Raw genomic sequence first — 14979 nt, forward strand, 5'->3', positions numbered from 1 at the left:
GGGGCCGGTGACGCTGATTTTGCCGCCGTCGGCTGTGGTCCGAAGACCCGCCCGATACCGCTCGGCATCGGCCGCCGCGGGGCCGATTTGCGCGCACGCGGTCCCAGCCGCTGCCGATAGGCCGCGGGCGGTCTGCGGCGGCCGCCGCGGCCGCATGGCGGCCTGCCACGGCCGCCGCGGCCGCTCGCCGCTGCGTGGATATCTGGCCGGGGCCTTTCACCGCCGCTCCAGCGGCGGCGCCGCACGCCGCGCGCAGCCGCGCTGCTGCTGTACTCACCTGTTCGAGCGTATCCGTCTGCGGACTGTCCGAGTGTCGTCTCCTGTCGGAGCCTGGGCCGGTGTCTGATACCGGTGCGAGTCGTCCTGCGTGTGCGCTTCCCAGCGGCGGCAAAACAACGGTCCAGTTACCCTATCCGGGTAAGGGTGCCGGCGTTACCCGGCCTCGGCAACCGGGCCGCCGGGTAATACCCCGCGTCTGCTTCGCGTATCCGGTGGATTTGCTGTCACGGGAGCGCAGGTCCGGTGGCTCTCTGGACGCCGGTCCGCCGGTCCGGGCTCACGTGGCCGTGGTGAGCGACGGCGAGCGGTGCCGGCGGCGCTTGGGGCCAGAGGGGCTGGAACGGGCGGCGCCACGCGTGAGCCGCACGGCGTGCGGCTCGGGCTGCCCGCTCGGCTGGCCGCGCCACCGCGGTGCTGGCCGCGTCGGCGACCGGGCGAGCAGGCGCGGCGGGCCCGGTGCCGGCCGACGCTGGGGCGGCTGGCGGGCGGTGGCGGCGTGGCGGTGCGGCGCGTGGCGGTGCGGCGGCGTTGTCACGGCAACGGCGCAGGGGCGTTGTCCTGGCAACCGCCGGGCGACGTCGCCTGGCCAGGCCGGTCCGGTGCTAGCGCCGCGCCACGGGTGTGGCGGCAGCAGCAGTGCGGCGCCAGTGCGGCGCCGGCGGACACGTAGCGCAGGTGTGCTCAGGGCTACGCAGGCCGTGCTGGAGTGTGCACCGGCGTCCCGCCGCCGCCAGGCGGCCGGCCGGCGCGGCCGGCCGTCTGCGGCCGCGGCCGCGGCCGGCGGGCCCGGGCGCGCCGGCCGCAGCGCCGGCCGGCGCTGTGGCGGCGGTGCGGCGGCGGCGGGGCTTACATAACCCGGAGGGAAAAGTTTGTCAGCGGCCGCGCCGCCGCCCTTTTCTCGTCCACAACACTCTCCAGTAGCTCCACCACGCTCGCATCCGCCCGGCATTCGACGACTCGACGCGCACAGCACCTCTCCCGGGTTCATCCAATTGGACCTTCCAGCAGGGCGATAGATTGGCCCGCACGCGATAGGATTGATTGACGGATAGTGTCGCAGGCAGGACAGCATCCCGCGAGCGATAGCAAAGAGTTTGACGGGCAAAGCATCGACAATGGCAGACTCGTCGTACACGCTCGTCCACGAGACGTCGTCGGCCGACCTGCCGTCGCTGGCGGACCTCAAGTTCCAGCTGGAGAAGGGCAACGACGCCATCAAGGTGGACGCCATGCGCAAGATCCTGATCATCATGCTCAACGGCGACCCGATGCCGTCGCTGCTGATGCACGTCATCCGGTTCGTGATGCCGTCCAAGAGCAAGGCGCTCAAGAAGCTGCTGCACTTCTACTGGGAGATATGCCCGAAGCTGAACCCCGACGGCAAGCTCAAGCAGGAGATGATTCTGGTGTGCAACGCGATCCGCAACGACCTGCAGCACCCGAACGAGTACATCCGGGGCGCGACGCTGCGGTTCCTGGGCAAGCTCAAGGAGCCGGACCTGCTGGAGCCGCTGATCCCGTCGGTGCGGTCGTGCCTGGAGCACCGGCACGCGTACGTGCGCAAGAACGCCGTGTTTGCGATCTACTCGGTGTACTCGCTCTCGGAGAGCCTGGTGCCGGACGCGGCGGACCTGATCGCGACGTTCCTGGAGACCGAGACGGACACGACGTGCAAGCGCAACGCGTTTGTGGTGCTGGCGAACGTGAGCACCGAGGGCGCGATCGCGTACCTGTACAAGAACATCGACCAGATCCCGCAGATGGACGAGCTGCTGCAATTGGCGTTCATCGAGTTCATCCGCAAGGACGCGGTGCACAACTCGACGCACAAGGTACGTACGCGCGCGCGCGCGCTGACGCCAGGGCCGCTACCTGCGCCTGGTCTTTGACCTGCTCGAGGCGCCGTCGCACACGGTGCTGTACGAGGCCGCGACGGCGCTGACGTCGCTGACGAACAACCCGGTCGCGATCAAGGCCGCGGCGGGCAAGTTCATCGAGCTCGCCGTCAAGGAGCCCGACAACAACGTCAAGCTGATCGTGCTGGACCGCATCGACCTGCTGCGCCGCCGCAACGAGGGCGTGCTCGACGAGCTGACGATGGAGATCCTGCGGGTGCTGTCGAGCCCCGACATCGACGTCCGCCAGAAGGCGCTCGACATCGCCATGCAGATGATCTCGAGCAAGAACGTGGAGGAGGTCATCCTGCTGCTCAAGAAGGAGCTCCAGAAGACGCTGGACCAGGACTACGAGAAGAACAACGAGTACCGCCAGCTGCTGATCCACGCCATCCACAGCTGCGCGGTCAAGTTCGTCGAGGTCGCGGCGTCGGTCGTCGACCTGCTGATCGACATCATGTCGAACTTCAACAGCGCGTCGGCCGTGGACGTCATCACGTTCGTCAAGGAGGTGCTCGAGAAGTACCCGGTGCTGCGCGGCTCGATCGTGTCGCGGCTGATCACGTCGCTCGGCGACGTCCGCAGCGGCAAGATCTTCCGCGGCTCGCTCTGGATCATCGGCGAGTACTGCACGACCGAGGCCGACATCAAGGAGGCGTGGAAGAAGATCCGGGGGAGCATCGGCGAGGTGCCGCTGCTGGCGTCCGAGCAGCAGCTGCTGGACGACGCGTCGCAGGAGGGCGAGCCCGCGCCGGCGCCCGAGAAGGCCAACGGCAAGCCCAAGCCGACCGCGCAGAAGGTGCTGCCCGACGGCACGTACGCGACCGAGTCGGCGCTGACGTCGACGTCGGCGTCGACCGCGGCCAAGCTCGAGGCCATCAAGGCCGCGTCCAAGCCGCCGCTGCGGGCGCTGATCCTCGACGGCGACTACTACCTGGCGTCGGCGCTCGCGTCGACGCTGACCAAGCTCGTGCTGCGCTACTCGGCGCTGTCAGACAACACCGAGCAGAAGAACCTGCTGCGCGCCGAGGCCATGCTGATCATGATCTCGGTCCTGCGCGTCGGCCAGTCCCAGTTCTCCAAGCAGCCGATCGACGAGGACAGCCAGGACCGGATTCTGACGTGCGTGCGCGCGCTGTCCGACATGGACCAGAGCGTCGTCGAGCAGGTCTTCCTCAAGGACACGCACTCGGCGTTCCACGCCATGGTCGTGGCCGAGGAGACCAAGCGCGCGGCCAAGGACCGCATCGAGCGCGAGAAGAACGCGATCCAGGTCGACGACAGCCTGGGCATCCGGCAGCTGGCCAAGAAGTCGGCCACCGAGGGCGAGGACGAGTTCGCGTCCGACCTGACGCGCGCGACCGGCTCGGACTCGGTCGCCGAGGACGCGTCGTCCAAGCTCAGCAAGGTCGTCCAGCTCACGGGCTTCTCGGACACGGTCTACGCCGAGGCGTACGTCAAGGTGCACCAGTTCGACATCATCCTGGACGTGCTGCTCGTCAACCAGACGACGGACACGCTCCAGAACCTGTCGGTCGAGTTCGCCACGCTCGGCGACCTCAAGGTCGTCGAGAAGCCGACGACGCAGAACCTGGGCCCGCACGCGTTCCACTCGGTGCAGGCGACGATCAAGGTCTCGTCGACCGACACCGGCGTGATCTTCGGCAACATCGTCTACGACGGCTCGTCGTCGATGGAGTCCAACATCGTCATCCTCAACGACGTGCACGTCGACATCATGGACTACATCCAGCAGGGCCATGTGTCCGAGACGCAGTTCCGCACGATGTGGACCGAGTTCGAGTGGGAGAACAAGGTCAACATCAACACCGGCGGCAGCGTGGCCGCGCTGGCCGACGACAAGACGCCGCCGTCGCTGAAGGAGTTCCTGGACAATCTGGTGTCGTACACCAACATGTCGGTGCTGACGCCCGAGGCGTCGCTCAAGGGCGACTGCCAGTTCCTGTCGGCCAACATGTACGCGCGGTCGGTGTTTGGCGAGGACGCGCTGGCGAACCTGTCGATCGAGCGCGAGCCCAAGACGGGCAACATCGTGGGCCACATCCGGATCCGGAGCAAGGGGCAGGGCCTGGCGCTGTCGCTGGGCGACCGCATCGCGGCGACGCAGCGGTCGGCGGCCAAGTAGTTGTTAGAGCAATATAGTGATTTACGCGAGCCGCGCGGCGTGCGGCGCCGCCGGGCGCCGGGTAATCGGAAGCGCCGGGTAACGTCGGCAGCGCCGCAGCCCGGGTAACGCCATGTGAGGCCGCAAGTGTCATCCATGCCCGCTGCGGCAAAATATGCGCAGAATTGTCACCAAAAAGATATTCGCCAGACGCCATCGAAGTCACGACGAACGGCCGTGACGCGGAGATCAAGCATTGCGGGCGAGCCCAGCAAAAACGGTGAGTGCGCGTCTGCGCCCGCTGACGCCAGGCGAACGACATGTCGCGGGTATCGCACAGAGGCGCCCACGGCAAGCTACGGGACGACGAGGTCGGCGCCGGCCTGGAGGACCTGGTCAACAGCGGCGGGTCGGACGCGGACGACGACATGGGCGGGATCCCGCTGGACCCCGGAATCCTGTACGAGGACGCGCTGCACGAGTCGGAGCGGCAGAAGGCCAAGCTGGACGCGCGCGGCGCGGGCCTGGCGGGCGGGGCCGCGGGCGGCGCCGCGCTGGCGCACAAGGAGCAGCTGCGGCACCATCTGCCGGGCCGCGACGACGGCCTGCTTGGCGGCCAGCCGTTCGTGATGAACGCGCTGGAGCTGCCGGTGGCGTCGATGGTGGGCCGGCCGGTGGGCCGGCCGCCGGCGTCGGACGAGCCGCTGTCGACGACGGAGCAGGTCACCGTGTACCTGTGCCCGGTGCAGGGCTGCGACACCAAGACGTACGCCAAGCGCGGCCGGCGCGCGATCCTGCGCCACCTCAAGACCAAGTCGGCGGCCGACGTCGAGCACCTGCGCGCGCTGGCCCAGTACTCGACCCGCGAGCCCATGACCAAGCAGGAGCGGTCGCGCAAGACGTCGGCCACGTACCGCGAGAAGCACCAGCTGCTCGCGCAGGCGGCCGCGCAGGCCGCGGGCGAGCCCGCGCTGGCGCCGCTCTACAACCACGTGCTGGTCAAGAAGCACGAGGCGTATGTGTACAAAAAGGTGCGCGCCGCGCTGGACGCCGTGCCGCGGCCCGTCTTTCCGGCGGAGCTGGACGCCGGCAAGCCCGAGAAGGACGTGCGCGAGCCGCCCGGCGCGGCGATGGAGGCCAATCTGCTGTGGATTCTGCAGGAGATGGACCACCGGATCTACTTTCCGCCGGACGCCGACGTCCACACTGTGCTCAACAAGGACGACGTCACCCTGATGGCCTTCTACAAGCGGCGCCTGCGCGAGCTGGCCGAGCAGTACCCGCACAAGGCCGCCGGCTTCGACACTGCCGTGGCCCAGCTGGAGAACGACGACCTGCTGCGGCAGGCCATTGCCGAGTTCCAGGACTGGAAGCGCCAGGACGAGCTGGCCCGGGCCAAGCACCAGCTGGACCTCGAGCAGCACGAGCGCGACCGCGTGCAGGCGAACCGCATCATTGAGGAGTACGACCGCGAGCGCACGGCGGAGGCCATCCAGGCGCGCGTGCGCGAGGAGATGGACCGCTGGCGGGCAAAGATGACCGAGAAGCTGCGCGCGCAGCACCGCCACTGAGCGGCTGTGGCGTGCGGCGCGGCGTGCGGCGTGCGGCGTGCGGCGTGCGGCGGCGGCGGCGGCTATATGCGCAGGCTCGCCGAGCCTCCATGGCGGCAATAAGGCCGAGCTCTACGGTGGCTATATGACCGAGCCTACACGGCGGCTCTATGCACGGCGGCTTCATGGTCGAGCCACACGGCGGCTATATGACCGAGCCTACACGGCGGCTTCATGGCCGAGCCTCCGGGCTCTGCGTCTGACCGAGCCTCCGGAGCGCACCGCCGCCAGACGCTCGCGCACGGCCACAAGCAAGCCACACCGCAAAGCACGTGACGCCGCGCCGCACTCTGTGCGGCTTCTCCCAGCCGCAGCACGTGCGGCGCCAGACTAGCCGCACTAGCTATCAAACTCCCAGCCACCCCGCTGACCATTGGCCTAGCTGCGGCCGTTATGTATTGTATTGTAAGATCTCGTTGATAATTGTAGCGGCGGCTGCGGCGGCTGCGGCGGTTGGCTGTGGCGCGTGGCCGCTCGGCTGCGTTGGCGCGCGGCCGGCCAGCGTCGGCCGCCATCTCCACCGGCCTGCCCGCCCATCATCGGCCGCCCATCGCCGCCCCATCGGTGGTTCTGCGCCGGCCATCCGGCCTCCTCTGCCTGCCGGCCCGGCTCAGCCGGGCGTCAGCCCGTCCGTCCGCGGCCGCTGTTCGCGCTGTTCGCCGCGTGTCGGCGGCGCCACGCTCCCATCGCGAGCACGTGATCACGAAAAATTTTCGAAATTGGGAAGATGCGACAAGGCCGTCTCCGGAACCACCAGCGTACTAGGCAGCAGCAAATAATGCGCACAAACTAGCGGCCATCGGTGTGCCATCAGCTGCAGAGTGCAAGACCGCGACAGACTAGTCGAGCGAGTAAGTGTGAGGGATCACGGGGCGCGTGGCGCGGGCGCGGCCTTGCACGAGCGTGTAAACGCCCAATGGCCGCGCGGGGCTGCCGCGCCGGCTGGCGAGCGCATCTGACGCGGATGCAGGTATCAAGCAGGCTCAGGCCGCTCGGAATCATCGGATCATCGCGCGCGCAGCGAGCGACACCGACCGACGGACGGGTCTTTTTTTTTTCCGGATTTTTTTTTCGCAGTTAAAAAAAAAAGGATCGCCAGGGATGGCACAGACTGCGAGCGCGACGACGCCGCAGCACGGGCGCGCAGGGGGCGCGCGCGGAGGGGCGATTGGGCCCAGCACGGGCGGGCCCGAGCAGCGGCGGCAGGCGTCGACGACGCCGGGCGGGAGCTCGTCGCGGATCTCGGCGTACGCGCGGCTGGACTTTGCATCGTTCACATTCTACGTGCAGACGCTGCAGGTGATCATGGGCCGGCGGGTGGACGCGGGCGGCGGGGCGGGCCCCGGCGCGGCGGGCACGGCGACGCCGGGCGCGGGCGGCGGATCTGGAGCGGGCGGACCGGCGGAGACGCCGGTGCGGCGCGGCATGAAGGCGCGGCAGATCGAGGGCGGCACGCCGGGCACGCCGGCGCCGGGCACGCCGGCGCCGGGCAACAGCAACACGCCCGGCGCGGCCGCGGCCAGCGGCATCGATGTGCACCTGGGGACGGCCAAGGCGATCTCGCGGCGGCACGCCAAGATCTTCTACAACTTTGCCAACCAGCGGTTCGAGTTCAGCGTGCTCGGGCGCAACGGCGCGTTCGTGGACGACACGTTCATCGAGCGCGGGGCGACCGTGCCGCTGGCGGACGGCACGCGCATCCAGATCGGCCAGATTGGGTTCTCGTTTGTGCTGCCGTCGGCGTCGAACCTCGAGGCCGACAGCAGCGGGGCCGGCCACCGCACCATCAAGCCGGCGGACGCGATCTCGCTGCGCGAGAGCTCGGCGATCCCGGCCATCTCGCTGGCGGCGGACGCGCGCGACGAGTACGCGGCGTCGCCGCCGGCGGCGGCCGTGCCCGCGCGCATGACGGTGGACGCGCACGACGCCGGCGTGGACGGTGCGGCCGCGTCGGCGTTTGCCGCGGCCGCCAGCCGCACGCCGGACGTGGACGAGCTCGGGCTCGGGCCCAAGGACGAACGCACGCGGCTCGAGCAGAACCCGGGCGTGCTCTTCCAGCTGCAGGGCGACGACGCCCTCGGCGGCGGCCACGCCGAGGCTGGCGAGATCGGCCTCGGCAACGACATGGGCCTGGGCATGAACCTGGGCATGAGCCTGGGCATGGGCCTGGGCCTGGGCATGGAGGGCATGACGCTCGAGCAGATCCCGGACATCATCGCCAACCACATCGCGGCCATGCCGTCGCTCCAGGAGGACGGCGACGACAGCAGCGCCACGACCGCGGCCACCACGGCCGCCAACTCGCACGCCGGCAGCCCGTTCCCGCGGGCGGCGCCGGCCAAGCGCCAGACCAAGGCCGAGCGGACCGCGGCGCAGCCGCCGCTGTCGCCGTCCATGATCCCAGAGGAGTACCGCGAGAAGCCGCCGCAGTCGTACTCGAGCCTGATCGAGATCTCGCTGCGGACGTTTGCGACCGAGCGCGGCATGTCGCTGTCGGACATCTACAAGGCCATCCAGGAGCTGTTTCCGTACTACCAGTACGCGCCCTACGGCTGGCAGAACTCTGTCCGCCACAACCTGTCGCTGAACAAGCTGTTTGTCAAGATCTCCAAGGAGGGCAAGGGCTGGCTCTGGGGCCTGGACGAGGAGCTCTACCGCGAGAAGGAGGCCAAGCGGAACCGCCCGCTGGCGCGCGAGCGGCGCGAGCAGGAGCGGCGCGAGAAGCGCGAGCGCGAGCGCGAGCGCAAGGAGAAGGAGGAGCGCGAGAAGAAGGAGCGCGAGGCCCGCGAGAAGGAGGCCCGCGACCGCGAGCGCGCCGAGTCGGAGCGGCTCGAGCGCGAGCGGCGCGAGCGCGAGAAGGTCGAGCTGGCCGAGCGCGAGAAGGAGCGCGAGCGCGAGAAGGCCCGGCGCGACGCCGAGACCAAGAAGCTGACCGGGCCCGCGCGGCTCGGCTCGCCGTCGACCCTGGCCGGCGGGCTGGCCGGCAAGGCCAAGGCCAAGGCGCCGGCGGCGAACGGCCCGCCCAAGCAGCAGTTCAACAAGGAGACGCTCAAGGCGCTGCAGCTGCTGCAGCAGACCATCTCGGCCCAGCTCCAGAACAGCCAGCAGGGCAACACACAGGCGGCTGCGGTCGCGAACGCGCTGGTCATCACCCTGGCCCAGTCGCTGTCCAAGGGCGGCGCGCCGGGCCAGGCGAACGCGGCGGCGGCGGCGGTCGCGGCCGCCGGCAAGGCTGCGGGCTCGCCGGCGTCGGCCACGTCTGCGGCCAACGCGCTGGCGGCGGCCACCGCGGGCAACCCGCAGATGGCCCAGCTCTCGGGGCTGCTGTCGGCGCTGTCCAAGCCGGGCGCGGCCGGCGGGACCAACGCGCTGCAGACGCTGGCCCAGGGCCTGCTGTCGGCGACCAAAAAGGGCGCGCCAGCGAAGGCCTCGTCGCCGGCGCTTACGGCCGCCACACCGGCCACGGCGGCTGCGTCGCCGCAGCCGCCGGTGCCGCGGCCGCCGCCGCCGACGGCCCGGCCGGGCGCGCCACCGCAGCGGCCGCTGCAGCAGGGCCAGAAGCCGCCGGGGACGATTCCGCGGCCGCCGATGGGGCGGCCGCCGGGCGCGCAAGGCCAAGCGCCGCCGCGACCGGGCGGCGCGCCGGTGCCGCGGCTGCCGGGAGCGCCGGGCACGCCGCAGGCCGCGCGGCCGCCGGGCACGCGGCCGCCGGGGGCGCCGGGCACGCCCGGCAGCCGTCCGGCGGGCGCGCCGGGCGCGCCCGGCACGCGTCCGCCAGGCGTCCGTCCGCTCGGCGCCGGCCCACCTGGGGCCGCCGGAGCGCGGCCGCCCGGCGCGCGGCCGCCTGGCGCGCTACCGCCCGGTGCGCGGCCGCCAGCACAGGCCGGAGCGCGGCCGCCCGGCGCGCCTGGAGGCCAGCGGCCGCCGGGAACGCCGGGCGCGCCTATGCGGCCGGCAGCGGCCGGCGTCCGGCCGCCAGGGACGCGGCCACCGGGACCGCCTGGGGCGGCTACTGCAGGCGCACGGCCGGTGGCGCCGCGGCCGGCGGCGGGCGCGCGGCCAGGGATGGTGCGGCCGGGGCCGCCGGGGCCGCCAGGGCCGTCGCGGCCGGCGCCTGCGGGCGCGCGGCCGGCTGTGCCGGGGGCGGTGCAGGCGGCGGGGGCGGTGCAGGTGGCGCGGGCGCCCGCGCGGGGCGCCGCACCTGGTGCGGCTCAGAACGCCGCACCCGGTGCGGCTCAGGCCCCCCTCCCGGCCAAGCGCCCGCTCGCCGACGCCGACGAGCCCGAGCCCAAGCGCCGCGCCGACTAACGACACGACACGACACGACTGTTTAATAGGCTACGGCCAGGATGTACGATTAAGACGACGGATCTGGAAAAGGTGCTTTTGCGTGTACTAGAGTATGTATTTTCTATGTGTAATGTATTGTATTATGGGAAGACGCCGAGCGGTGATATAGCCACGATAGCCTAACGGGCCTGCTGCATATTACCGCACCAGGACGTCGAGGTGCAGGGCTAGCGCAGTGCTGGTCGACGTCGGCCGCGGGCGGCCCGGTGCCGGTAGCCGGCTGCGTGGACCAGTGGGCGGCTGCGTGATTGGCGCGGTCGCCGAGCGTCGGACGCATCGCCAAACTGGGGCATGCTGCCCCGCTAGCGCGGTCGTGTGCCATGGCTGCGGGTGGCGGTGCGCGCTACGGCTAGCTCCGGGGTGCGGAGAGCTTGGCTGGGGTGCGGGAGTGGCGGTGCACGGCGCGGTGCGAGCGCGGCGGTGCGGCGGTGCTGCGGCGGTGCTGCGGCGGTGCGCGGCGCGGCTGCTGCGCGGCGTCGCTGGTGCGACCGGCGGCCGCGCGCGACGGGCGCGGCTGCGACGGGGCACGCCCGCCCGCCCCCGCGGGGGGCGCGAGTCAGGCCGGGCGGCCCGGCCCGGCGCCGCCTGCGCCGGTTGCATGCCAGCTGGAGTGACGTTTGGAGCTGCCGCTGCACCGCCACGTGTGTTGCGGCGGTGCTCGTGGCGCCGCCTGTGCTGTGGCTGTGCGCCGCGCCACCGCGGCTTCTTCAAGAAGCCGGCCGCGGGCGCCCGGGGCCGGGCGCCCGCGGCCGGGACGTGCGGGCGCGCGGCCGGCGCTCTGCTCAGCGTCGCGGCTGCGTCGCCGGCCGCGCCGCTGCCGCACCGCCGCCGCACCGCCGCCGCACCGCCGCCCCCGGACGCCGAGCGGCCGCCGGTGCGCCACAGCGCCACCTCCAGACCCCAGCTTACCCGGCCCGCCCCACCAGCCCAGACCGGCCTAGCCGCGCCCCATCCGCCATGCGGGGTACCGCGGAGCGCCGGCGGCCGGAAAAACAGCCCCGCGCCGTGTCGCCATGGCAACGCAGCGAACCGCAATTTTTTTGTCTCCGGGACATCCATCGCCAGCAGCACCCGGCCCTCTCCAGCCGTCGATTGCGCGCCCCTCCCACGCAGCGAGCCCCAGGTAAGCCCCCCTCCGGCTGTGACAGCGCTGAGGCCAGTCTCGCCAGCCCTCCACCCCCGACCGACAGTGCGGGGAACGGTCCGTCCACGGCCCAGGCCCCGCTTTGTCTGCAGCACGCAGGCTCCCACCGTCGGCGGTCGGTAGATCGCCGGCTGTATACGTCGCGGCCACGCTCGGCGGCCCGCGCCAGCCTCCGCCCGCGCCCGGCGCCCCAGCCGAGCCCGATCCACGGCCTCCAGCCTACTTCCCACGCGCCGCCCGCTCCTCTGGGCCGCATCTCTGCGCGCATGTCCGGCCTCTCTCCCTCCGCCACGCCCGCCGCGGTCAAGGCCAGCCCGGGCGCGTCCGCGGCGATGCCCGCGGGCAGCCCGCTGGCCGACGACGACGGCAGCATCCAGGCCAAGAAGCGGCGGCGGTCCCGCAAGGGCCTCGAGAAGATCTTTGAGTGCGAGATCGACGGCTGCGGCAAGAAGTTCACGCGGTCCGAGCACCTGGCCCGCCACCAATTGAACCACATGCCCAAGGAGATCTACGTGTGCCCGTGGCCGGGCTGCACCAAGTCGTTTGTGCGCGAGGACCTGCTCATCCGCCACGTGGACCGCCATCCGAAGCGGTCGGGCGCGCCGGGCGACCTGCCGGCGATCGCCAACATCAAGGGCCCGGCCGGCAAGCGGGCCGCGGCCGCGGCCGCGGTGGCCAAGGGCCTGGCGCTCGAGGCCGGCATGTCGTCCGCGCCGCCGCTGGCGGCGCCGCCGCTCGAGTACGGCCGGGCGGGCGAGTACGGCCACGAGTTCCCGGTGGCGTCGCCGCAGCCGATCCGGATCCCGGCGCTGCTGTCGCCGTCGGACGCGGCGTCGCGCGTGCTGCCGCCGCCGCACCACGCCGAGCCGTTCGTGCCCGTGCAGCCGCCGCCGCGGCCGGTCTCGCAGCCGTACGCGGCCGGGCCGTCGCGGCTGTCGCCGCTGGGCCTGGGCATGTCGCTCGCGCTGGCCCAGCGGACGAGCCCGATCCCGACGACGCGCAACGAGGACGAGGCCGACGACGCGGCCGTGCCCGACGACGACGACGACGACGACGACGACGACGGCTTCGCCGCGCGGCCGCCGCTGCCGCCGGCCGGCAACCCGTTCTACGACGGCCCGGGCGGGCACCTGCAGCCGCCCGCGCCGGGCCTGCACCCGCCCGGCCTGCCCGCGTACGACGGCATGCTCGACTCGGACGACAACTACGCCAACACGCACATGGGCGCGTCGCCGTCCACCGAGGGCTCGACCACGGACCTCATCAACTGGCTGTTCTCGGACGGCATGTTCTCGGCGTCGTCCAAGGACCTCTTCAAGATGACGTCGTTCGACCCCACCGTCGACTCGTCGCTCAACTCGCCCGTGGACCTCCCCAACCTCTTCACGCCGCCGGCCGCGCCGCAGTTCAAGCTCATGTCCGACACCAAGCGGCTCGACATCCTGGGCCTGATCCCCACGCTCGAGGCCGAGCCGCAGTTCGAGCTCGACTACATCCACATGTACATCACGCTCTACTGGGACAAGTTCCACTTCCAGTACCCGATCCTCCACCGGCCGTCGTTCGAGGCCGACTCGACGCCGGGGCCGCTGCTGTGGTCCATCATCATGATCGGCGCGGCCTACGCCAAGGAGCACGACCTGGCCATGAAGATCGCCGAGCCGCTGCGGTGGGTGATCTTCAAGAGCCCGGGCTTCCACCCGCCGGTCAAGATCTGGATCATCCAGTCGCTGCTGCTGCTCGAGGTCTACGAGAAGACCATGGCCACGCGGCGCTTCCACGAGCGCGCGCACATCCACCACGGCACGACGCTGCAGCTGATCCGGCGCGGCTCGATCCTGTTCGGCTCGTCGGCGTCGTCGTCGCTGATCGGCAACGGCCAGACCATGCGCGCGGCCAACTCCGCAGGCGGGAGCGGCGCGTCCACGTCGTCGTCGGGCTCGTCCGGCGGGCCGTCCAACTCAGAGGCCATCTGGAAGCAGTGGGTGGAGGCCGAGTCGGCCAAGCGCGCGACGCTGATGGCGTTCGTGCTGGACGTCAGCCACGCGGTCCTGTTCGGCCACTCGCTCGTCATGTCCACGCACGAGATCCGCCTGACGCTGCCGTGCGACGACGACGCGTGGGAGCGCATGCCGCCCGTCGGCGCCGACGGCATCTGGAACTGGAACCAGGTCGTGCGCGCGCCCACGCTGCCCTTCTTCCGCGCGCTCAAGCAGATCCTCAAGCGCGAGCGCGTCGTCTGCGGCCGCTTCGGCCGCAAGGTCCTGCTGGCCGGCCTCATGTCGCTGTCCTGCCAGATGACCCAGCTCGACCTCCAGGTGTCGTCGCTCGGCTGGGGCGCGTTCCGCGACAAGTGGCGGAGCACGCTGGGGCCGGCGCTCGACTTCTGGAAGCGCGAGTACGACCGCGCGCTGCGCATCTACGTCAAGCGCACCGGCGGCGACCCGCTCGCGGCCCTCGACGGCCGGCCCAACCAGGACGGCACCGCGCTCTACAACTACTCGGACCTCTACGCCCAGCGCGAGTACGAGCGCATCCTCCCGCCCGAGTACCCGGTCGCGCACATCGACATCCGCTGCGACCTGCTCGACCTCCAGGTCTTCTGCGGCATCCACGTCCTGCTCATCCGGCCCACGCGCCAGCAGGACTACCTGGCCTCCCAGGCGCGCGTGCGCGACTGGGCCAACACCTCGTCCGCGTCCGAGGCCGTCTTCCAGGCGCTCCAGGCGCTCTACGAGATCTTCATCTCGGGCGAGAGCGGCTACAAGGCCGAGGACGACGTGCTCATCCACCGGCCCCAGGTCATCTCCATCTGCGCCATCGTCGTCTGGTCCTACTGCTTCTGCCGCGAGGGCCCCGAGTCCCACGCGCTCGCCCGCGGCCCGGACGGCCTCGACAGCTCCATGGCCGCCATGTCCACCGGCGGCTCCCAGTACTCGCCGGCCAACCTCAGCACGCCCTCGGACTCGAAGCGCACGCCCGTGCCCCACCACAAGTACAGCCCCGAGGCCGAGCCCGGCCTGGACTTTATCCGCCGCATGCACACCGCCCGCACGCCCAAGGAGCTCGAGCTCATCACCGGCAAGAACCGCATGGTGGGCATGATCCGGCTCGTCATGGACGCCATCTCGGCCTCGCGCTTCCAGCTCATGTCCGAATGGGGCGCGCTCATGGAGATCTGCCTCGAGCGGTCTCTGGGCCGCGACATCACCACGGTGCGCGGCGGGAAGGGACTTGTAAATGAGTAACGCCAGACGTACGTCTGTGTAGAGTAAATGTACACTTTATTATACAGGGGCACCGCCGCACGGTGTGCGGCTTAGCCGGCTAAGGTGGCACAGCCGCCGGAGGCTTGTCCGTGGCGGTGCACGCGCCTCCGGCGGCGACTCCGTCGAGGGTGCTGCCTTCGGCAGGGGTCCGCCGCACGGAGTGCGGCTTGTAGCCGCATATAGCCGCCCGCAGGGCCCACCCTCGACGGAGTCGCCGCCGGAGGCTCACCAGCGGCCCGGCGAGCCGCCCGCAGGGCCCACCCCCGACGGAGTCGCCGCCGGAGGCTCACCAACGGCCCGGCGAGCC

General features: G+C 71.2%; 4 protein-coding genes across 4 annotated transcripts; all 4 read left to right on the top strand.

Annotated features, from left to right (window-relative positions):
- Positions 1 to 1141: 1141 nt before the first annotated feature.
- Positions 1142 to 4305, top strand: V1510DRAFT_441698 (adaptin N terminal region-domain-containing protein; the record flags this gene model as incomplete). The annotated part of the gene is made up of 2 exons (XM_066935638.1): positions 1142 to 2111; positions 2143 to 4305. Coding segments are annotated over exons 1-2 (2880 nt in total), but the record flags the coding sequence as incomplete, so codon positions are not given.
- A 571-nt stretch (positions 4306 to 4876) lies between these two features.
- V1510DRAFT_424134 (uncharacterized protein) lies at positions 4877 to 6332 on the top strand. Its single transcript, XM_066935050.1, has one exon. It carries the CDS (start codon positions 4929 to 4931, stop codon positions 5868 to 5870), a length of 942 nt encoding a protein of 313 aa, XP_066786401.1. The 5' UTR covers positions 4877 to 4928; the 3' UTR covers positions 5871 to 6332.
- Positions 6333 to 7010: 678 nt separating this feature from the next.
- On the top strand, positions 7011 to 8549 carry V1510DRAFT_371098 (fork head domain-containing protein; the record flags this gene model as incomplete). The annotated part of the gene is made up of 4 exons (XM_066931468.1): positions 7011 to 7226; positions 7300 to 7322; positions 7433 to 7802; positions 8388 to 8549. Coding segments are annotated over 4 exons (771 nt in total), but the record flags the coding sequence as incomplete, so codon positions are not given.
- A 3176-nt stretch (positions 8550 to 11725) lies between these two features.
- On the top strand, positions 11726 to 14860 carry V1510DRAFT_446629 (fungal-specific transcription factor domain-containing protein). The gene is made up of 2 exons (XM_066935728.1): positions 11726 to 12179; positions 12540 to 14860. The coding sequence occupies exons 1-2, from the start codon at positions 11736 to 11738 to the stop codon at positions 14649 to 14651; spliced, it is 2556 nt and encodes an 851-aa protein (XP_066786403.1). The 5' UTR covers positions 11726 to 11735; the 3' UTR covers positions 14652 to 14860.
- Positions 14861 to 14979: the final 119 nt, after the last annotated feature.

The sequence above is a fragment of the Dipodascopsis tothii genome (assembly GCF_038497935.1).
Source record: "Dipodascopsis tothii strain CBS 759.85 unplaced genomic scaffold V1510scaffold_58, whole genome shotgun sequence".
NCBI lineage: Eukaryota > Fungi > Ascomycota > Lipomycetes > Lipomycetales > Lipomycetaceae > Neoaidaea > Neoaidaea tothii.

Bases quoted from the DNA above. Each gene is read 5' to 3' on its own strand.
- V1510DRAFT_424134 (XM_066935050.1), top strand. From the start codon at position 4,929: ATGAACGCGCTGGAGCTGCCGGTGGCGTCGATGGTGGGCCGGCCGGTG.
- V1510DRAFT_446629 (XM_066935728.1), top strand. From the start codon at position 11,736: ATGCCCGCGGGCAGCCCGCTGGCCGACGACGACGGCAGCATCCAGGCC. The intron at 12,180-12,539 runs GTGGCGTCGCCG...GGGCACCTGCAG, and splicing joins AGTACGGCCACGAGTTCCCG to CCGCCCGCGCCGGGCCTGCA.